Source organism: Scyliorhinus canicula, chromosome 17 (genome assembly GCF_902713615.1).
Source record: "Scyliorhinus canicula chromosome 17, sScyCan1.1, whole genome shotgun sequence".
Taxonomy (NCBI): domain Eukaryota; kingdom Metazoa; phylum Chordata; class Chondrichthyes; order Carcharhiniformes; family Scyliorhinidae; genus Scyliorhinus; species Scyliorhinus canicula.
In genome coordinates this window covers 97475316-97499646 of record NC_052162.1, presented here as the reverse complement: position 1 = coordinate 97499646, position 24331 = coordinate 97475316, and the positions used below count along the sequence as shown (strand labels likewise).

The following is a 24331-nucleotide window of genomic DNA, read 5'->3' as shown; positions in this document are numbered from 1 at the left end:
CTCACTGCCGCTTGTGAGTGAGAGAAGCTGCAGTAACTAGTCACTCTGAATTAACGTGTTGTCAGTGTGAGGTAAGTGGCAAGAAATCAAACTACAAACTGGTAAGGTTATCAAAATTATGAGAAAGAACCATATTCACAACTTTAAATTAAATTACAGTTCAACTTTAATGACGTTTAAAGTGATTTTCCGAATGTCCTTTTCCCCTTCTAATCTGGGATCTGTTTAAAATATGAATTTCGTGTTATTCAAAATAAATTTAGAGTACCCAAATCCTTTCTTTTCCAATTAAGGGGCAATTTAGCGTGGCACATCTTTTGGGTTGTGGGGGTGAAACCCATGCAAACTCGGAGAGAATGTGCAAACTCCAACAGACAGTGACCCGGAGACGGGATCGAACCTGGGACGTCAGCGCCGTGGGGCCACAGTGCTAACCACTGTACCACCGTGCTAAATATGAATTTCTAATGAAGAATTTTATTTTGTTCCACAAGAAGTTGAGTGAAGATTAAAAATGAACTGGAGAAATAAACTGGGAAATGTCTGTTGATAAAATGTGTTTTGTGCATTTATCGGAACTGGGTGTGGTGCTGAACAGGAGGTAGGATATGTAGATGACTCTCAGTAGAGGTGACATTACCATTAATACAGTGAGAGGCAACTCGAAAGAAATTCAACATCAAAAAGAGCAATTCTGATTTTGTTTTCTCTCACCTTCCCTGTCGGTCTAATTATTGAAAGCATTTCATCCCCTTTAATTGAGCAATCGCTGTTTGCTATTGCTGCATAAATATTTAGCAAATTCATAATACTCTTGTGTTGTTGAAAAAAGAGACATGCTGCCAAAAACCTTGTACTCATCAGGAATGATTCAAAATTATTGAAAAGGGAACAAAATAAGTACTGCATTGTAAGAGAGTACTGATTGGTTGGCAATTCAACTCTGATTGATTGTGGGTTAGCCCTGTAGCCTCACGGCGCCGAGGTCCCATGTTCGATCCCGGCTCTGGGTCACTGTGTGGAGTTTGCACATTCTCCCCGTGTTTGCGTGGGTTTCGCCCCCACAACCCAAAGATGTGCAGGCTAGGTGGATTGGCCACGCTAAATTGCCCCTTAATTGGAAAAAATGAATTGGGTACTCTAAATTTTTTTTTATAAATGTTTTTTTATTCAGTTTTCATGTTTTATATTGAACAAATTACAAATTGTTAGAGAGAGAAAAAAAAAGAACACGCAAAAATCAACATATATATTTACAGGTAAGCATCTTCATAGTAATAACTGTGGCCTCCCCCCTTTAGCCGGCATACATATTTTACATTCCCCAACATGTTTATTGGCATTTATTTAGTTTGGTTTTGGGCCTTAGCTAGCCATCAAACCCCCGTAACAAACCCGTAGCCCCCCGCCCCCCCCCCCCCCCCCCCCCCGGCTACCTTTCCCCGACTATTCTTCCTCTTGTACGTTGGCCACAAACAGGTCCCGGAACAATTGCATGAATGGCTCCCACGTTCTGTGGAAGCCGTCGTCCGACCCTCGGATGGCGAATTTGATTTTCTAAAAAACTCTGATTGATTGAGGCATTGCAATGAAAATGCATCAGGGATTAGTTAACGGCCAAGCCATTTTTAATGCAACCCAGGCAGGTCCACTTTGATTGGTCAAGGAGGAATTACTGAGGGAATGGCTTGTGTCATTAAAAAAAGGCACAATATATGGGCATACTCCTTTACTCTGCGAAGGACAGGACCCTGAGTGTCACCATATGCAGCATCTAACGTGGTTGTGAGCCTCAATATGTCTACTGTTGATAATCTTAAATTTGTTTTCAGTGTCATTCTTGGCACAATCAGGATTGTTTAGTAAGTGCTGTCCAATCATTTAATCACATCTCAGGTTGGACACTATTTTTTCAGCTTTTCAAGGAAGGAAGGGTTGTTTGGGTAAGGACTATAATTTGCCTGTTGTGAACATCTGAATGGATTTTTCTGGATTTGTTTATTGTCACGTTTACCAAGGTACAGTGAAAAGTATTTTTCTGCAAGCATCTCAACAGATCATTAAGTACATGAAAAGAAAAGGAAATAAAATAAAATACATAGGGCAACACAAGGTACACAATGTAACTACATAAACACCAGCATCGGGTGAAGCATACAGGGGTGTTGTGTTAATGAGGTCAGTCCATATGAGGGTAGTTTAGGAGTCTGGTAACAGCGTGGAAGAAGCTGTTTTTGAGTCTTTTTGAGCGTGTTCTCAGACTTTTGTATCTCCTGCCCGATGGAAAAAATTGTAAGAGTGAGTAAGCCGGGTGGGAGGGGTCTTTGATTATGCAGCCTGCTTTCCCCAGGCAGTGGGAGGTGTAGATGGAGTCAATGGATGGGAGGCAGGTGCGTGTGATGGTTTGGGCTGTGTTCACGATTCTCTGAAGTTTATTGCGGTCTTGGGCTGAGCAGTTGCCATACCAGGTTGTGATGCAGCCAGATAGGATGCTTTCTATGGTGCAGCTGAGAAAGTTGGTGAGAGTTAATGAGCATATGCCGACTTTCTTCAGTTTCCTGAGGAAGTATTGGCACTGTTGTGCTTCCTTGCTGACAGCGTTGACATGGGTGGACCAGGACAGATTTTTGGAGATGCGTACCCCTAGCAATTTGAAACTGCTAATCATTACCACCTCAGCCCTGTTGATGCTGACAGGGGTGTGTACAGTATTTTGCTTCCTAAAGTCAATGACCAGCTCTTTAGTTTTGCTGGCATTGAGGGATGGATTGTTGTCATTGCACCACTCCACTAAGTTCCCTATCTCCCTCCTGTATTCTGACTCGTCGTTATTCGAGATCTGGCCCACTATGGCCGTATCGTCAGCCAACTTGTAGATGGAGTTGGAACCAAATTTTGCCATGCAGTCGTGTGTGTACAGGGAGTAGAGTACAAAGAATAAAGAAAATTACAGCACAGTAACAGGCCCTTCGGCCCTCCCAGCCTGTGCCGATCCAGATCCTTTATCTAAACCTGTTGCCTATTTACCAAGGTCTACTTCTCTCTGTTCCCCACCCGTTCATATATCTGTCCAGGTGCATCTTAAATGATGCTATCGTACCCACCTCTACCACCTCCGCTGGCAAAGCATTCCAGGCACCCACCACCCTCTGCGTAAAAACCTTTCCACGCACATCTCCCTTAATCTTTCCCCCTCTCACCTTGAAATCGTGACCCCCTTGTAATTGACACCCACACTCTTGGAAAAAGCTTGTTGCTATCCACTCTGTCCATACATCTCATAATTTTATAGACCTCAATCAGGTCTCCCCTAAACCTCTGTCTTTCCAACAAAAACAATCCTAATCTACTCAACCTTTCTTCATAGCTAGCACCCTCCATACCAGGTAACATCTTGGTGAACCTCCTCTGCACCCTCTCTAAAGCATCCACATCCTTCTGGTAATGTGGCGACCAGAACTGCACGCAGTATTCCAAACGTGGCCTAACCAAAGTCCGATACAACTGTAACATGACCTGCTGACTCTTGTACTCAATACCCCGTCCGATGAAGGCAAGCATGCTGTATGCCTTCTTCACCACTCTATCAACCTGCATTGCCATCTTCAGGGTACAATGGACCTGGACTCCCAGATCTCTCTGGACATCAATTTTCCCCAGGACTCTTCCATTGACCATATAGTCTGCTCTTGAGTTAGATCTTCCAAAATGCATCACCTCGCATTTGCCTGGATTGAACTCCATCTGCCATTTCTCTGCCCAACTCTCCAATCTATCTATATTTTTCTGTATAGGGGCTAAGTACGCAGCCTTGCGGGGCCCCGATATTGAGGCCTATTGTGGAGGAGGTGTTGTTTATTCTTACTGACTGTGGTCTGTGGGTCAGAAAGTCGAGGATCCAGTGGCAGAGTGAGGAGCCAAGTCAGAGATTTTGGAACTTTGATATGAGCTTGGCTAGGATTATGGTGTTGAAGGCGGAGCTGTAGTCAATATATAGGAGTCTGATGTAGGAGTCCTTGTTGTCGAGGTGCTCTCGGGATGAGTGTAGGGCCAGGGAGATGGTGTCTGCTGTGGACTGGTTGCAGCGGTAGGTGAATTGCGGTGGATCAAGGCATTCTGGGAGTATGGAGGTAATGCACTTCACGACCAACCTCTCGAAGCACTTCATTGCGACTGAAGTCAGGGCCACAGGACAGTAGTCAATAAGGCACGTTCCCTGGTTCTTCTTTGGCACCGGTATGATGGTGGTCTTCTTGAAGCAGGTGGGGACCTCGGAGCAGAGTAGGGACAGGTTGATGATGTCCGCAAACACATCTGCCAGCTGGACCAGGGATCCTGTCCGGACCCGCAGCCTTCTCATGTTAAGTAATGGATTAACAGACATTCCAATTACTTGTCTCATTTATGTTAAGTATCCAATAATTGACGCTAATATGTAAAGAGGCTTCAGGTGTCCTTTGTGTTAGGTGATGCGATGATAGAGTTTTGTGCAGAGTCTGTTAAAGTGAAATAAAGGTGTTTGTGAAAAGGAGCAGAACCTTTGACTCTTTATAGAACAGCAGCTAAACGTCTGACATCAGGAAGGCCGATCTGACTTCGGAAGCTGTAATGGTGGGTAATGGGTTGCTGGGGCACTCAACAGTGGATCGTTGGTTTCCTACTCGATCTGAGCATAGAATGCATTGAGTTCATCGGGGAGGGGTGCGCTGCTGCTGGAGATAGTGCTCGGCTTTGCTTTGTAGACCATTATGTTGTTTAGGCCTTGCCACAACCGCTGAGAGTATGTAACGCTAATCTGTGACTCTAGCTTTGTGATAATACCACAGTGTCTTCAAAGGTATGGGCACACTCCCCTACAGATACAAGATACTTCTGAAATCGAATGCCACACCTGAGGTTCATGCACCGCATCGGGTGCCGGCACCCCTTAAGGACCACCTCAAGCAGCAACTGCAAGACCTCCAGAACCAGGCCGTCATTTCTAAAGTCACGGAACCCACGGACTGGGTTAGCTCCATGGTCTGTGTCAAAAATCTGTCTGGGGAACTTTGTATTTGTATCGACCCCAAAGATTTAAACCTTAACATCATGAGGCAACACTTCCCTATCCCAAAGCGAGAAGAGCTCACCAGCGAAATGGCTCACGCCGTTTTTCACGAAGCTGGATGTCTCCAAGGGGTTTGGCAAATACAGCTGGACGCGTCCAGTCGAAAGCTGTGTATATTTATCATCCCGTTTGGTCGTTACTGTTACAATGGATGCCCTTTGGCATCATCTCTGCCTCGGAGGTGTTCCACCGAATAATGGAGCAAATGATGGAGGGCATCGAGGGGGTTCGAGTGTACGTAGATGACGTAGATGGCAGCAGGGTAGCATGGTGGTTAGCATAAATGCTTCACAGCTCCAGGGTCCCAGGTTCGATTCCCGGCTGGGTCACTGTCTGTGTGGAGTCTGCACGTCCTCCCCCTGTGTGCGTGGGTTTCCTCCGGGTGCTCCGGTTTCCTCCCACAGTCCAAAGATGTGCGGGTTAGGTGGATTGGCCATGCTAAATTGCCCGTAGTGTCCTAATAAAAGTAAGGTTAAGGGGGGGTTGTTGGGTTACGGGTATAGGGTGGATACGTGGGTTTGAGTAGGGTGATCATGGCTCGGCACAACATTGAGGGCCGAAGGGCCTGTTCTGTGCTGTACTGTTCTATGTTCTATGTTCTATTGTCTGGTCCAAAACTCCTCAGGAACACATAGATCGCCTTAAGTGAGTGTTCCATAGGATCCACGAGCATGGCCTCCGACTCAACAGAGCCAAATGCTCGTTCGGTCAAGCAGAAATAAAGTTCCTCAGCGACCATATTTCACTGTTCAGTGTGCAGCCAGGCGCAGATAAGGTGGCGGCGATCAACGCCATGAAGACACCGGAGGACAAGAAGGCGGTCCTCCGCTTCCTAGGGATGGTCAACTTCCTTGGGAAGTTTATCCCCAACCTTGCACCACAGCTCTCCGCAATCTTGTAAATGAAAACGACCAACTTCCAGTGACTCCCCGCTCATGAGCGAGAGTGGCGTGAGCTCAGGCCGAAACTCACCAAGGCCCCGATACTGCCGTTTTTTGATCCTGCCAAGGAGACGAAGATCTCCACTGACGCGAGCCAGGCTGGCATTGGGGCAGTACTCCTCCAGCACGACAAATCCTCCTCCTGGGCACCAGTCGCATATGCATCTTGAGCCATGACACCTACTGAGTAGCGCTATGCTCAAATCGAGAAGAGTGCCTGGGCCTCCTCACGGGGATTGACCAATTCCATCATTACGTGTATGGACTCCCCAGGTTCACGGTCGAGACGGACCACAGACCTCAATGATGTGATGCCATGCCTACAACATATCCTCCTCAAACTCCGACGCTATGATTTCGACTTGGTCTACACCCTGTCATAATATATTGACCAAGCTGACCAGGCCCCGGTCTTGGCATTTTTTGATCTGGCCAAAGAAACAAAAATTTCGACGGATGCCATGCAGTCCGGCATTGGAGCAGTGCTCCTTCAACGTGACGTCATTAAATTTCATGACTATGTCTACGGACTCCCAAAGTTCACAGTCGAAACAGACCACAGACCGCTGGTCAATATCATTCAAAAAGACCTTAACGTCATGATGTCTCACCTGCAGCGCATTCTCCTCAAGCTCAGACGCTACGACTTCCAGCTTGTCTATACCCCGGGCAACGAGCTCATCGTCGCTGACGCTCTCTCCCAGTCTGTCACCACACCATGTGACCCAGCGGGATTTGTTTGTCAGGTTCATGCCCATGTGGCATTCGCTGCTTCCAATCTGCCCACCACGGATGAACGCCTCGTCCAAATTCGTCGAGAAACAGCCGCCGACCCCCTGCTCCAGCATGTCATGCGCCACCTAACGGACGGGTGGCTCAAGGGCCAATACCCTCAATTCTATAATGTTAAAGATGACCTGGCGGTAGTAGACAGGATTCTTCTCAAGCTGGACCGCATTGTCATCCCGCATATCATGCGCAAGCTTGTCCTCGAGCAGCTCCATGAGGGACATTTGGGAGTGGAGAAGTGCCGCCGACGGGCCTGTGAGGAAGTGTACTGGCCTGGGATTAATGAGGACATAAGTAATGCCGTGCTCAACTGCGCAACGTCAGCGATTCCAGCCTGCGCAACCACGGGAAACCTTGCAACCCCATGAGTTGGTCACATCGCCCTGGACCAAGGTGGCATCGACCTGTTCCATGCGCTTGGCCGGGACAATGTCCTCATTGTGGACTATTTCTCAAAGTACCCGGAGATGGTAAGGTTGCTCGACCTCACCTCAGCTGCACTCATTCGTGCGTTTAAGGAAACCTTCGCTCGACACGGCATCCCGCTAACGGTCATGTCCGACAATGGCCCCTGTTTCGCTAGTCAGGTGTGGTTCAAATTTGTCAGATGGTATAACTCTACGCATGTCACGTCCAGTCTCCTGTACCCCCAATCCAATGGTAAAGCAGAGAAGGGAGTGCACATCGTAAAACGGCTCCTGAGCAAGGCGGTCAAAGCTGGTTCTGATTTTTGCCTTGCCTTGCTTGCCTACCGTTCCGCCCCCTTGCCCACTGGCCTGTCACCAGCTTAACTACTCATGAATCGCACGCTGCGGACGACGGTGCCATCCATCCATGTCCCGGAGCCTGGACCATGTTCCGGTCCTTCGCCGGATGCAGCTAACTTGGGCCCACACAAAGCGGCCTACGACTCCCATGCCATTGATCTCCCTGCTCTGGCTCCTGATGACAATGTCCGTGCCCAACTTCCAGATGGTGGCTGGTCCGCCACCGCTGTGGTGCTCAGACAAGTGGCCCCCGTTCATTCCTGATTCGTCTACCGGATGGCTCTCTTCTGCGCCGCAATAGGTGTGCACTGCGACTCATTCCACGCTCGCAACGTGATCTTCAGGTCCTGCCTCACCATCACGATGACCCCATCATGGACTTTGCAGAGCTCCCTGTCACTCTGCCACCCTCTGACTCTGACACAGTCCAGCCCGTTCCAGAACCGGCGGCTCTTGACCCACCCTTGAGGTGGTCAACCAAAATTTGGTGCCCACCTCAGAGACTAAATTTATGAACTTTCTGAATTCATGGACTCTCTGAATTGTTTTGTTGCTTTGTTTAATCAACTCAATGGTTTGTACATAATGTTGCTCTAGTTACTCTTTTGTTGTCTACTGTCCATCTGAACTGGACACCTTCCAATGTAAATAGCTTAGTGTTCATGTACATAGTCTTGTAAATATGCTTCCACATACCACACATAGTTAGGAACATTCTCACCACACATTATTTATTACCATGAACACTTTTTTTATTAAAGGGAGGATGTCGTAATATACACATCAGTATATAATGGTGCAGACACACACTGACTGGCACACTGCAAGACCAATCAACACACACAACACAGCAGCCAATCACCAGTTAGGGCACACTCACTATAAAGCCAGAGGACACTAGTTTTCCCATTCATTCGGGATGCAGTCTCTGAGAAGGACAGAGCTCTCAGCTTGTAGCACAGACCTTCACCATGTGCGAACAGTTTAGACTGGTCAGGATAGGCATAGGTCTTCAGTTTAATCTAACATAGTGTCGACCCACAGTGAAGTATATTCAACAGTTCCTAGCTTAATAAAATAGTGTTGTACTATTACAAGTGTTGGTAGCCTGTCTACATTACTGCTAAGGTAAACGCAGTCTCCACAGATCCAGAGTACCCAAAACATCACACCCCGGGCAAGGAGTTCATTGTGGCTAATGCACTCTTGCGTTCCATCACCACGCTGTGCGAGCAGTTGGACTTTGTCTGCCAGATCGACGCCCGTGTTGAGTTCTGTGCATCCACTTTCCGGCCACTGATGAAAGGGACTTGCAGATTCGGCAGGAAACGGCCGGGGATCCTTTACTCCAACGGGTCATGCGCCATCTCACAGACGGTTGGCAAAAGGTTGGCAGTTCTGTAATATAAAAGACGATCTGGCAGTAGTCGATCGCATACTAATGAAACTGGACAGGATAGTAATACTACAAAGTATGCGAGAGCTCGTCCTCGGCCAACTCCACGAGGGTCACCTGGGGGTGGAAAAGTGTCGCCAGCGAGCCCGAGAGGCAGAATATTGGCCTGGCATCAATCAGGACATCAGCAACACTGTCCCCAATTGCCCAACGTGCCAACGGTTCCAGCCAGCTGCAGCCAACTATCCCGAGGTAGTCAGACTGAATGACCTCACATCAGCAACAGTCATCAGGATGTGCAAAGAGACCTTTGCCCATCATGGCATTCCACTGACGGTCCTGACTGATAATGGCCCATGCTTCTTCAGTCAGGAGTGGACGGATTTTGCCCGGCAGTACAATTTCACGCACGTCACTTCAAGCCTCCACTGCCCCCAGTCGAATGGGAAAGCTGCACCCTTGTGGATCCCAACAGCCAAGACTCTAGGGGCGGCCATCTGTTCCAGCGCACCCTACATTTTACCCATCACGCATTTAAGGATGGCCAGGCCCACAAAGATACAGGCGAGATAGTCAAGAGCATACCAGTTCTGAGTTGAGATAATTCCTTGGTTATTGCCCCGAGGGCCCCCAAGGTTTCGTTGCCCAGGATGGTAAGCCCACAAATAACTGAATCTGCCCAGCGTGCCAACTGGTGGTGCAGTATCCACGCAGAGGGTCAGGGGACCCTGGTAGGGACTAGAGTCCCGATAGCAATTCTGCGGGGAAATGGGGGTGACAAAACATTGATCGCTGTGCCATTAAAAATATTATCCTCGCTCCGTGTACAGGCTAGCATCACAATCAGTATATTGGTGAAGTAGGGATTCCCCAGTAGCCCAGTTCATCCAGCTTCGGAACGCCCATTCGGGTCTCCTAGCAATGCGGAAAGCCCTAGTCCCAACAGTGATATGAGACATTCGCCCAGCCACAAAGGAGCTGGAGGCCTGGCGTCAGCGGGACACAAGTGGCATTGTAACAGACGCATTGACCTGATGTCAGGATTATGCGACACTTTGGATCAGTACAAGTGGAGAACAGACATGTTGGGCGCAATTCTCCGCACTCACGACGGGGCAGAGAATAGCGGGCGGCGCAAATTTTTACGGCGACGCTGGTCCGACGCCCTCCCGCTATTCTCCCCCCCCCCCCACGCCCGCCCCCAACACGAATCGCTACTCGCCATTTTTTTACGGCGAGCAGCGATTCTCCCCTGGCCGATGGGCCGATTTCCAAGGCCTTTAAGGCCGTTTTCACGAATTTGAATACACCTGCTATACAGGTTCGTGAAAACGGCGCCAAAGTGCTGTTCTGCACAACCATGCCACCGATTGGCATGGCCACACCACGCGGGCAGCGGGTACTTACCCCGCACACTCTTTGTTACTCCGCCGCCCCGCTGGATCAGTCTGCGGGGCGGCTGAGGGGCATTACGGACCACGCATGCGCGGGTCTTACGCATATGCGCGGCTGACGTCATCAATGCATCAGCCATCGCTAACTTTGGCGCGCGGGCTTAGCGAAATTCGTTAAGCCCGCGATGCCGTAGTTCACCGGGGAGCAGAATCGGGTCCCGGGAGGGGGCGCGGAGGCTGCCGCGAAACACGGCCGTTTTCTTGGCAGCCTTCACGACCCGCCGCCTTTGCGGAGAATCGCGCCCGTTATATTTGTTTTCATCTCTACCAGCTAACAGCCATACCCCTCACTGCTGAAACAATTCTCGCACGACCGGGAATCTCTATTGGGAGTGAAGGGGCTAGGTATATACGCCCTCCACCCTTGCAGCCTATCCCAGCCTATGTGAGTGGGAATTATCCTGAGGGAGGGGAAGGCAAATAGCTGGTGGGGCCGAACCCGGATCGTAAGGAAGAGTAACTTGCTCGGACGGTGGCTCAGAACTCTGACAGTGAGCCACCGTTTTGGGGAGTTCCCCAAAGTGGTGAAACGGAAAATAACCTAGACACCGATGCGGGGTTCGGGTTGCAGTTAAAGTGGAGGGGCGAAGTGCTTGGGTCTAGCTCCACCGCTGCAAAAAGGTTGGTCACTAACCTGCCTCCTTTCTCCAGCGCTGTTTTACAGGTGTGGAGCATGACGGATTGGATGCGGGCCGCCTGTGCTGTTCTAATGGGCCTGCCGTAAAAGATCGCGGCAGGAGAGAGCCAGGCCGATCCTGCAGGTGTGACCCACAGCTGGAAGAGGGCAATGGGAAGGAACTTAAGCCATGTCAGTCCCGTGTCCGCTCTTAATTTAACCAATTTTGTTTTGAGGGTCTGATTGTGTCTCTCAACCAGCCTGCGGTCTGTACGCACAGTGGAACTGCTGGCGTATGCTCAACTGGGAGCAGAACTCCTTGTTAATCTGTCCAATAAAATGCCTGTTATGAGAACTTAACTGAGCTGGTATTCCGTACATAAACACCTCATCACATTTTCACAGCTTCTGGCTCTCCGTCCTCTTCCGTCTGGTGTGATGGTCACCAGTAACGAGATGTCATCTTTGGTGAATAATGATGGGCCAAGCCTAACGGCATCATCCGAGCCATAGCCAGCGTACAACACATATTAAGGCATCCAATGATTATACAGTATACAATTATAATAACAAGTATTATCAATCCATGCATCAGGTAAAACCCCATGACCGAGCTATGAGAGAGAACCCTGAGCTAAATCCGACTAGATAGATAGCCATCCACAATGCTACCGTGTTGCCCTTCGGGTTTATCCTTCGTATAGTTGTACTGACTAGCAACCATCCCTCAGCCTTGTCATTCGTATGTACATGTCATGATTTGTAAACTGTGCAGGAAAATCAATGGTAAATGCATCCATCCCGCAGACCAGTGTCGATAACCCTTTGTGATGTGCTTTCCTCAAGTCCAATCACCGTGAACCATAGCTGTCGCCGCTCAGGAAGGTAACACAATAGCTATTTCCGGTTGGTCCACTACCTCCAAGGCATCTGACTACCTCGGGGTAGCAGCACCGTAAAAAGCTTCCTCATGTCTCTGAGAAACAGCACCCAACTCAGTCCATCAGCGACCAAAACGTCTTTATCCCTCAACGGGTTTTTTTTATGTAGGAAGTGTTTTCCGTTTCTCATGGGAACACCAGAATGGTAAATTATGATATCATGTATCATCCACTGATTATCTTGCTTTATTAATTGCAGGAGCTTCAACCGATCCTGTTTCTATTCCTGACTTCCTTACACTAACGTCAAATGTCATACTGAACCATGTAGCTTGCCGGCCCTGGCTTACTTGAGACAATAGCTCAGTTTTCTTCAAACCCCTTTTGTCCGTTATCATTTTCCTTACAGCATGAAGTGTATACTTGCCATTATTCATTTGTTTTTTTTAATAACACCAATCGCACATTTAATACAGTTAGCTTTTTGTGGTTACAACCCCATTGAATCCATACATAACAGTCCCTAGCAACTTACAGGTCATTACAGGGGCTGGTTTAGCTCACTGAGCCAAATTGCCGGCTTTCAAAGCAGACCAAGCAGGCCAGCAGCACGGCCCGACCCCCGCACCAGCCTCTGCAGACAGGCACCAGAACGCGGCGACCACGAAGGGAACCCCCACAGCAACTTCACCGAAGCCCACCCGTGACAATAAGCGATTCTCACTTCACTCCATTCATTCACTCATTTCATCTGTAATAACTGTTATACTCCCCAAAGGCACATTGGTTGCTACATTGGTTACAAATTCCCCTCGCGGCAGCAAGCTGCCAAGATTGTTAAACTATTGTCATTTAAAATACGGGGGTTCCTCGTCAGTCACTGCTGTCTGCCGAGACCCTTAATAACTCCACCGCGTAATACGCCCCTCCTGGAGACCACAGATCTCCCATCAGCTAACGTCCAGTTAGAGATGTCTGATTCACGATTCAGTAATATTTTGATTTGTTGCTAACCCGTAAGGTTTTTCTTCCGGGCTCTGTCATTTAATTCCCTCAAATATGTGGCCAATTGTATCATTAGTTTTTCCCCCATACTGTCTGAAACCTTCTTCTTCAGAGTGTTGTTCAGGTTCTTCATCTGTATTATTGTTGCTTCATCTGAAACTCAAATGAACAGTTCAAAGGCAGAGGGGGCCCTATTTCTTGATTTGTATCTTCCTATCCTTGCTTGGATATTCCAGAAGTACCATCTCCAGGACTTCCGGATTTCCATTGCCACCATTCCTCTTTTTCTAACTTAGTGATTCAATCAGGTCGAAACTGTCCCTGATACATTTTGGATATTGCTACTGCATCTACTTCAATGTTTTTAATTCTGATTGTGACAGGATAAGTTCCAAACATAATGGCCGAAATTCTCCGACCCCCACGACGGGTCGGAGAATAGCGGGAGGGCCTTCCCGACATTTTTCCCGCCCTCCCGCTATTCTCCCCCCCCCCCCCCCCGCCCAACTCCCGACACGAATCGCTGCCGCCGTTTTTTTACGGCCGGCAGCGATTCACAGCTGTTCGATGGGCCGAAGTCCCAGCCCTTTACGCTGTTTTTACGAACGGCAAACAGACCTGGTCTGGCCGTTCGTAAAAACGGCGGGAACAACTCGCTTTTTATAACCATGGCACCGATTGGCACGGCAGTACCACGGCCGTGCCAAGGGTGCCATGGGCCCGCGATCGGTGCCCACCGATCGCGGGCAGCGGGCCCGATGCCCGCGCACTATTTGTCCTTCCGCCGCCCCGCAGTATCCATTCGCGGGGCGGCTGAGGGGCATCCCGGCCCGCGCATGCGCGGGTTTCGCGCAAATACGCGATGACGTCATCCGCGCACGCGCGGGTTGGAGTCTTCCAATCCGCGTATGCGCGGCTGACGTCATATGACGCGTCAGCCGGCGCTAACTCCGGCAAGCGGGCTTAACGAAATTCGTTAAGCCCGTGATGCCGGAGCTTGCGGCGTCGGGCTGCTAGCCCCGACCGGGGACCAGAACCCGCCCGGGTTTGACGCCAGCCTTACGATTTCTCACGGTTTGGGAGAATCGCGCCCAATGTTTTCACTGTATCATCTGTCCTATTGATGCTGCTAACAGGTTTCAGTTCACTGGCATCCTGACACCCACGCCCAAACATTCATTTTTTCCTTGTCTGAGCAAATTGGGGATATGATCTATCCTGTGGCACGGCATCATTGCAGTGATACAGTCTCTAACACTGTTAGGCTAATTTTACGTCCCCAGGCCATCCCAACAGCATGAACTACGTACTTTCTCACGAATCGATACAAGTCTGTCACTTATCCACAAGCTGGCACAGCCTTTTAGAGTCACATTGTTGTCGGCCAAATTATCCTTGCAGTAATTGCACGTTGTCATTAATCTACCATCCCACTTACACTGACACTTCTTGGATTCAAAATCCACCCTGTGGTCACAAACCTCAATCATTAAAGTTGCCTGATATTGCACAAAACAATCATGTCAAAACTGAATGCCCCAACTCTCCCTGGGGCTGCAGCATCGCCCCATCACTGTCTTTGCAAATGCATTATCAATTCTCCTGAATACCCAGTATCTGTCAATCTCCTGGGTTTCATATGACTACTACTTTGGGCAGCACAAATGCTTCACAGCTGCAGGGTCCCAGGTTCGATTCCCGGCTGGGTCACTGTCTGTGCGGAGTCTGCATGTCCTCCCCGTGTGTGCGTGGGTTTCCTCCGGGTGCTCCGGTTTCCTCCCACAGTCCAAAGATGTGCGGGTTAGGTGGATTGGCTATGCTAAATTGCCCTTAGTGTCCTAAAAAAATACGGTTAAGGTTAATGGGGGGGGGTTGTTGGGTTACTGGTATAGGGTGGATACGTTGACTTGAGTAGGGTGATCATTGCTCGGCACAACATCGTGGGCCGAAGGGCCTGTTCTGTACTGTACTGTTCTATGTACTACCTGCCCAAACAATCGGGCTACAGTATGCCCCACAGCCCTGACATGTTGTTTCCTCACGCTCACTGTGAATCATTTGAAACTGAGGGCCATTAATCACCACCCTTGATCTATCATTCCATACATTTAATTCTTTACTGATTCAGTTCCTACGCTCATTGCCCATAGGCTGCCTATGGAGTATCATAATTCCTCTGTTATCGTTCAATTTGACCAGATTTTTAAAAATTCTGACACACTTTCGTTTGCTCCAGACGCCATGGTTCTCTAATTCAATTGTATGTTCACCCAAATTTTTTATGATTTGTCTGTACCTGTCACCGCCTCACTGATTACTTTCACTGTGGTTTTATTCGCCCAGTTTCACCCACACTTCCTCGCTGTTATCAATTGGTTTTAATATCCTAATTTTTTTCCTGCACCATCTTAATTTTATTAAATCTTTCCCTATCATCAGATTCTTATTTCCTGATACTGCAAGTAATTCTCCTAATTTAACTTCGGGTCTAACGTTTCTATTGCCTAATACCCCCTCTATAATGTAATCTCTAACTTCTGGTCTAATACCTTTATTCCTTAAAGCTCCTTCTGCAATGTAGTCCAAAAAAAGAGAAAAAAAAAATAAAAACTCCATAACCTTTGCTGTATGAAAATCCCCGATCAGTAAATTTGAGATGTAGTGAGTTTCCAGAGAAAATACTGAAATCTCAACAAATTTGGAACACACCGAACAAACAAAGGAGCACATGGTGGACACCGAGTGCCTAGTCTTCACATTTCAATTTAGATTCCATTGTTCTATTATTCCATAATTAATTTTTTTGCAGCCAAGACTATGCTGAGTTGCAACTAATCATTTACAAATCCCAATTTATACATTTGGATTTCACTTTTTGTTTGCTCCCTGAGAATTATGTTCTAATTAACTCCCACAACGTTAATCATTATTACTGATTTTCTAAAGAACTTTCAAATACTTACCCCATTTAAAATCTCACTTTAAAACCTCCTAATTGATGTTCAACTGCGTTTTGCAAAACTAGGAATGCACGAATTCTTATTAAACGGACTCTTTCATTCATTGGAGATCTCCAGACAACCAAAAGGAATTCAAAACATTATACTTTCATTCATCTCAACCAACCAAACAATACAAATTGGAATTATTCAAAGAATTAAAACAGAATCTCTTGTTTTTTTTCTGAGAGCTCTTCGACACGATTCGAAACGTCCCCTTGTCTCTGGTTCCCCCTAGTGGCCATTCATCTCCCAATTCTCTGTTTCACTCAAAAAAAACCATATCTTCCAACAATAGATTTTTAACTTAGCCAATTATAATTGTACGGAATTCAACTGTCCGCAAACATTTCATCCGCGGTCTTTTACTGAACTGTTTCGCCGACATCCCAACAACCCGTTAAAGACCTTAACCGAATTAAAGTGTAATTTAATATAACCAATTTTAATTTTCTACTCACATGCAACTGACTGACCAGGCAACATTCCATCAGTCACCAGTTGAATTGTAACCTCATTCCAACCCTCAGTCATACCTGCATTGACTGAAATCACTTCTTCTAATCCGCCAGACTGACCTTTGATTTCGTCGAGACGATCTTACCTGGTCAAATGCGAGTGATTAGACTGTTAGCAGAATACGAGAGAGAGGAAAATCGATATGGCAAGTTTTATCTACTCATCTCGTGGGCCCATTTCCTTTTTCCCCTTCTGAGAGCGGACCAATTCTGATTTCGCAGATGAAAGGCGAGCATGTAGAGTAATCCCGGGTTTCGGCACCAAATGACAATCCCTGATCCTTTTCACCAGTCTGGACTCAATAAAATCTGAGACGGATCTGCAGGTATCAATTATTGTTTTATTTCCACCAGCTTGCAAGGCTGACTCGCTCGTGGGACCTCAGAACACACAGCTGTTTTCTAGAGCTCCCAAAAGCCAGTGAGAGCTAGGACAAAGAAATGACAGCACATATTGATTGAATCACATCAAGATTCGCATTCAAGCTCCCCAAAGGTCAATGTATACACCCTCTGACCTGGCCATATATCCTGATTGGCTCACTTCGCATTTCCCCGTCCTGGCCTCGTGTTACCCAGCATCCTTTTCTCCATTCTATCCATGAGGCAAATCTCCCTTCCCCCCTTCCTAGCCATGCCATGCTCATCCCTTTGTTCTCTGTCTGTGAACTCATTACCCTCAGGGTCCTATTGTCCATCATATTCGTTTGTTCACTTCCTCACACCTTCTCCCTATATGAGCCACCAAAATTAGTACCCCCCCCCCAACTACTGCCTTCAGTGTCTCTCATACTTTTGCTGACGAAACCTCTCCTGTGTCATTTATCTCCACATAATTCTGGATGGCCTCCCTCGCCGCTCGCACACCTCATCCGCTAACAGCCCTACATCTAATCTCCAGTGTGGGCTTGGCCCCCCTCCTTGCTCACCCATAAATCCACCCAGTGTGGTGCATGGTCCGACACAACAATCAACAATTACACAACATCTACCACCCCCTCCAGGAAAGCCCTGTCCAAAATGAAATAAATCAGTACGGGAGTGCACTTTGCGAAAATGGGAGAAAAACAAAAACTCCTTCGATCTTGGCCGACCAAACTTTCATGGATCTACCCCTCCCATCTGCTCCATAAACCCTTTTAGTTCCATCACCGCAGCTGGCACCCTCCCTGACCTCGAACCTGATCAGCCAATGATCAGCCTATGTAAGTCCAGGTCCGGGATCTTCTCTAACACCCACCTCATAAACTCCGCGTCATCCCAATTTGGTGCATAGTTATTCACCAATACCACCGGCATCCCCTCCAACTTCCCACTCACCATAACATACCTACCCCTGAGTCCGCCACTATGCTCCGTACCTCAAATTGATCAGAATCGCCTCCACCCTAGTTTTAGAGTCTAGCCCCGCCCAACCCACCCCTTCCTCAGCCTAGTCTGATCCACCACCCTCAGGCGTGTCTCCTGTAGCATTGCCACGTCCACCTTTAAGCTCTTCAAATGCGCGAACATGCGAGTGCTCTTGACCGGCCCATTCAACCCTCTCACTTGTTCTCCCTGTGATCAGCCCCATGTGGGCACCGCCCCCCCTCCCCCACCTGTCGATCAACCATAACTCTTCTCAGTCCAGCCTACAGCCCGCGTCCCACGCCTCTTTAGGCCAGCCCTCAGGCGCCCACCATCATTGACCCCTAGTCTGTCTCCAAGCACCAGCCCCACTCATGTCAGAAGATCAATGCCCCCCTTTCTCCCCCACCATAACAAAAGAACAATCCCAACCACCCTCAACAAGCTTATCACCTGCTCGCTCCCCCCCCCCCCCACTGTGCTTCTGTGAGCTAGTCTGCCCAGCTAGCTTGGTAGCCCCCGCCCATGGCGCTAAGCAAGCTACCCCCCACTGATCTCCCTCCCCTCCGCTCGAACATACATATGCAAACATTACAGACCCAGCAAAAACAAAGAAGAAAATTCCACCCACTACCCCCATTAAGAACAAAGTTAACCCGCAAACAAAACGGAGCAATGGCCCCAAACTTAGTGCAAAACAATACATACAAAACCAGAAGAAAAAAAGAGAAATTTAGCAGAAGATCAAAAACACATCTACTCGCCCCCAAGTTCAATGTCCTCCATCACCTGCCAGTCCCCTATCTTTAATAAAGTTCATCGCCTCATCTGGCGATCCAAAGTAAATTTCCTGGCCCTCATTAGTGTCCCACTGGGTGCTGGGTACAGCATACCAAACTTCACCCCCTTAAAGAGGGCCGATTTCACACTGTTAAAACTCGCCCTTCGTTTGGCCAGTTCTGAACCTAAGTACTGGTAGATACGCAGTTCATTGCCTTCCCATGAACAGCTCCTCATCTGCCTGGCCCACCTCAAGATCTGTTCCTTGTCCAGGAACCGGTGTATTCGTAACACCATCGCCATCGGCGGCTCATTCCTCAGCGGCTTCTTGATAAGCATCCTGTGCGCCTTGTCCACCTCCAAGGGCCGAGCAAACGCACCATCCTGAATTGAAAATTGCTTATTGTCACGAGTAGGCTTCAATGAAGTTACTGTGAAAAGCCCCTAGTCGCCACATTCCGGCGCCTGTCCGGGGAGGCTGGTACGGGAATCGAACCGTGCTGCTGGCCTGCTTGGTCTGCTTTAAAAGCCAGTGACTTAGCCTGGTGAGCTAAACCAGCCCCAGCAGCTTCTCGAACATACGCACCACATATGCACCTGCGTCCGATCCCTCGCTGTGCTCCGGCAGGCCAACAATCATCAGGTTCTGCCTGCGCGATCTGTTCTCCAAATCCTCCACTTTCTCTTGCAGCCTCTTCTGGTGGTCCTTCATGAGCCCTATCTCCACCGCCATCGCGGCTAGCTGGTTCTTGTGCTCAGGCACCACCTCTTTCACCTTCTAGATCACCTGGCCCTGGGATTCCAATCTCTGTTCCACACGATCAATCGGGTCAATTGGGTCCAGGTATTCCATGCATTGCTGAGTGAATTTCTCCTGAAGAAAGACCACCAGCTGCTCCATTGACCACTGGGCCGGCAGTTTTGGTCCCTGACCCTCCGCCATATTCTCCTGTGCTGCAAACTCCACTCCCATCTTCGACCAACGTTCTCTCCTTTTCAGACCACTTCTGGTCCATGAAACCATACACTGATGGGGAATCCTTCTCCTCTACTTCACCAGTCTCCTGTTTTGACTATCAAATCCACCGCAGATCGTGGGAAAAGGTCCAAAAGATCCACCACGAGTGGGATCTACCAAATATACGACCACTCACTCCATGGCTGCCACCGGAACCAGAGAAATAGCTTTTACTTGGCTACAATTGACAGCTTCCTGGCAGCCAGACGTCTGGATTGTTTCATTTCATTTCTATTCATGCTTCAATGGATCTCATGTATCCTGGGTTGAACCTGATCACAATTTATAAACATCTCTTTCTCAGCAGAAAGCACTTAACTGCTTTTCATGTGGCCATTAGCTGTCAATCATAGCTGGATGTTTATCAACAAAATAGTTAGTTTCTTTCCCTTCTGCTGCCTCTTCCTCCGAGCCATACTTGAATATTGCACCAGGGGTATAGCTGGTTTATCAATGATGATGCAAAGTTGATAGTTGGCTTAAGGCACGTGAGAGGGCACAGGTGCTCTCAGAGGGGAAGAAGGATGCTAGGTAGATGATTAGGCTTGAACAACATGTTGCATTCTTCCTGGCAAGTGGCCACACTCCAACGAACAAGATGGTCAGTGAAAGACCTGACACTTTAAGGAAAAATTGCAGCAAATGGGGACCAGATCTCCCAGGGGATCAGAGGGCCCCAGCTGTATGCCCTTTGGACATGGTGGTGCCCTGGTACTGCTGGTGCCACCTGGCCAGACTGGCAGTGTCAGCCTGGAATTCTGGCAATGACACCTGGGTGCCAGACTGGCATAGCCAAGGTGTGTATGTGGCATTGTCAGCTGGCATGGGGCACTGCCAGGGTAACAGGTTGGCACTGTGAATTTGGCATTTTTTGTGCATGCACGACAGGGCCAGGGGTGTCCTGTGTGGGTCGGGGGGTGGGGGTGCTGGGGCTGGGTAGGGACCCTCCCATAGTGAGTTTGTACTGGGGGTGTCAGGGATCGCTTTGGGGGCCACGGAGTTCAGGACAGCATATAAAAATGACGTCCCAATCTCTCTCTATAAAGGGGCATTCTGGCGAGAGGAGCTCCCCAGTGTACAAAACGGGAGTATGTGCAGCCTCTGCATTGAATAGCCATGTGTTTCTTTAGTTGAATCTAGTTGTATAGTTTTCTCTCCTAAATTCTGTCCCAAGCTCAGCTTATTTATGCTGAAACCCTCCAAGTTTTATTTCTATTAATTTGGAACACCCAATTATCATTTTTTCCAATTATGGTGCAATCTAGCTTGTCCAATCCACCTAACATGCGCATCTTTGGGTTGTGGGGGTGGAACCCACCAGATACGGGGTGAATGTGAAAACGCAACACAGTGACCCAGAGCCGGGATCGAACCCGGGTCCTTAGAGCTTTGGTCGCAGTGCTAACATTCGCTACCGTGCCACGCCAACTAAGTCCTGTTAACTAATCCTGTGCTCGATTAATTAAAAAAATGTCCATTTCCCATTCCATTCTACTCCTTTAACATGGGTTTGCTCCTTTCATCTTCTATTTATTGCCATCATTTTCTCAAGCTCAATATCAATCCATTATCTTCTTTCCTTCTGTCCTTTACTTCCCCGATTTTCCGGTATCATGAGGCAGGATCTATTAACTTTGGGTTCAGTCTATTGGAACATGATCTCTAGTTGAATTTTTTATTTTCCTTGTGTACATTAACCTCTCAAGAATTCCTGTCTACATTCTCTACTTTTGTCACCACAGCCTGCACATGTTGGCGCCCATTTTCAGATCTAGGGTGGGATTCTCCGGCCGCATCCATCGAATCCCGCACAAGGTGAATGGAGTTCTCCATTGTACATGGCTCATCCGTGGCATTTTTGCAGTAGGTGAGGTGGGAGAATCCAGCCCATAATCTATTTTCCATCCTCTGACATGAAAACACTGCTAATCTATTTACTCCTCCAGGACAGTGAGAGTAATTGTTACCCGATTGAGAAAAACAGCATCAAATAAGCACACTGTCCTTTATGATTCTAATCTCCATCAATAGAAAACCACAATGTCGGTGCACATTCTGTTTCAATCCAAAATGAACATACGTTACTCAGGAGTATCTTTGCAACACATGTCCTAGAAGCATTGAGAACAGGAATAAAGGATGAGGATAGAGAGATCATCAATTTTACAGAGTGACAACTCCCTTTGATTTTCAGCTCCATTAATCTTCAAGTAGCTGTGAGTGAATTGTTCTGTTTGAAATCAATAAATACTGATTATAGTATTCCTTCAATCTTTAAGAAAGGACACAGTGGGAAGTGATACACTATAAAATATTCATTCTCTTTCAGAGATCACTCAATCTTCAATATCAATATTCTTCACTTTGAAAGAGATGAATGAATTCAAGGCCATTTATGAAAAGGATGGGCTGGGGGCTGCTGTGGCTCTGGTACAGGAGAAGGTAAATGAGCTGCACAATACAGAGCTGCACATTGCAGTGACAGGGGAGTCAGGTGCAGGGAAATCCAGCTTCATCAATGCTATGAGAGGACTCCAGAGCATTGATCAGGGAGCAGCTATATCTGGTATCACAGAAACGACAATGGAACCAGCTTCATACTCACATCCCAACCTGCCAAGTGTCTGCTTCTGGGACTTGCCAGGACTAGGGACTTTGAACTTCCAAGCAGATATGTACCTGCAGAAAATGAACTTTAATAAGTATGATTTCTTCATCATTATCTCAGGCTGTCGTTTCAGAGAAAATGATGTAAAACTCGCCAAAGAGATTAAACGGCTGGGGAAGAAATTCTACTTTGTTCGAACTAAAATTGATAATGATATCCGTGCTCTTAAACTGGAAGGTAGAAAGTTTAACACAAAAGAAGAACTGGACAAGGTCAGGGATTACTGTGTCAGCAACTTGGAAAAGGCAGGGATTTCAACATCTGCTATTTTCCTGATATCAAACTTTAAAATTAATAAGTTTGATTTTCCAGCATTAAAGGAAGCCTTCGAAAATGATCTTGATGATATAAAAAAACATGTTTTCTTGCTGTCGCTTCAAAACACAACAATGGAGATTATAGAGAAGAAAAGAAATGAGCTAAAGAAACAAATCTGGATGTTGGCCATACTTTCCGGAGCAGTGGGAGCGGTGCCAGTTCCTGGCCTATCATTTGCCTGTGATCTTGGAATACTGGCTAAAACAATCATTGATTTCCGTAAACATATGGGTCTGGATGATGCCTCTCTTCAAAGACTGGCTGACAAAACAGGGAAACATATGGAAAATCTGAAAGAAGTGGTAAAAACTCCCTGGTTGGGTGAAATCAGAAAGGAATTTGTGAAAACAGCATTGCTGAGTTCCAGATATGCTGCCATTTCAGCAGCTGAAGTAGCTCTCGATTGGATGCCAGTCATTGGTAGCATCTTTGGAGCAGTATCATCTTTTGCTGTGACCTACAAATTTCTGAATGATGTACTGGATGATCTTACAGACAACGCAAAGAGAGTGGCAAAAGCTGCATTTGGGATTGATTAAAATGGTCAGCACTAAAACATCGGAACACTGAGCACAGATAAATCATCATAAATTCAAGAAAGAAACATACTGGTGTGTTGATTTGACACCTACCACATCCTGAGGACAATGCTAATTAGTCTACAACAAATGAATGACATTTGAAGTATCCTGTTGTAATGTAGGTTGGATAGCAAAAGTGCTTTGAAAGGTTAGTCATGGCACGAACCAACTCCAGCCTCCTGGATTGCCTTGATCTACTGCAGTTCGCCTACCGCTGCAACAAGTCCACAGCAAATGCCATCTCCATGGCCCTGCACCCTACCCTGGAACACCTAGCTAACAAAGACACCTATGTCAGACTCCTATTTATCGATTACAGCTCAGCCTTCAACACCATCATTCCTACAAAACTCATCTCCAAAATCCGTGGCCTTGGCCTCGGCTCCTCCATCTGCGACTGGATCCTGAACTTTCTAACCTACAGGCCACAATCAGTAAAGATAGGCAACAATTCCTCCTCCATGATCATCCTCAACACCGGTACCCCACAAGGCTGTGTCCTCAGCTCCCTACTGTACTCCTTATACACCTATGACTGTGTGGCCAAATTCCCCTCCAACTCAATTTTCAAATTTGCTGATGACACCACTGTAGTGGGTCGGATTTCAAACAATGACGAGACAGAGTATAGGAATGAGATAAAGATTCTGGTGAACTGATGCGACGACAATAATCTCTCCCTCAATGTCAACAAAACGAACAAGATTGTCATCGACTTCAGGAAGCGTAGTGGAGAACATGCCCCTGTCTACATCAATGGGAATGACGTACAAAGGGTCGAAAGCTTCAAGTTTTTGGGTGTACAGATCACCAACAGCCTGTCCTGGTCCCCCCATGCCAACACTATAGTTAAGAAAGCCCACCAACGACTCTACTTTCTCAGAAGACTAAAGAAATTTGGCATGTCAGCTGCAACCCTCACCAACTTCAGATGCACCGTAGAAAGCATTCTTTCTGGTTGTATCACAGCTTGATATGGAGCCTGCTCTTCCCAAGACTGCAGGAAACTACAAAAGGTCGTGAATGTAGCCCAGTCTATCACGCAAACCAGCCTCCCATCACCTGACTATCTATAAATACCGCTGCCTCAGAAAGGCAGCCAGCATAATTAAGGACCCCACGCACACCGGACATACTCTCTTCTAC

At 47.6% G+C, this 24331-nt stretch overlaps 1 protein-coding gene across 1 annotated transcript; it reads left to right on the top strand.

The window, feature by feature from the left end:
* Positions 1–23200, top strand: LOC119951923 (interferon-inducible GTPase 5-like). Its single transcript, XM_038775317.1, has 2 exons — positions 1–71; positions 21948–23200. Exon 2 carries the CDS (start codon positions 21992–21994, stop codon positions 23141–23143), a length of 1152 nt encoding a protein of 383 aa, XP_038631245.1. The 5' UTR covers positions 1–71; positions 21948–21991; the 3' UTR covers positions 23144–23200.
* Positions 23201–24331: the final 1131 nt, after the last annotated feature.

Coding starts and splice junctions, on each gene's coding strand:
- LOC119951923 (XM_038775317.1), top strand. CDS start 21,992: ATGAATGAATTCAAGGCCATTTATGAAAAGGATGGGCTGGGGGCTGCT.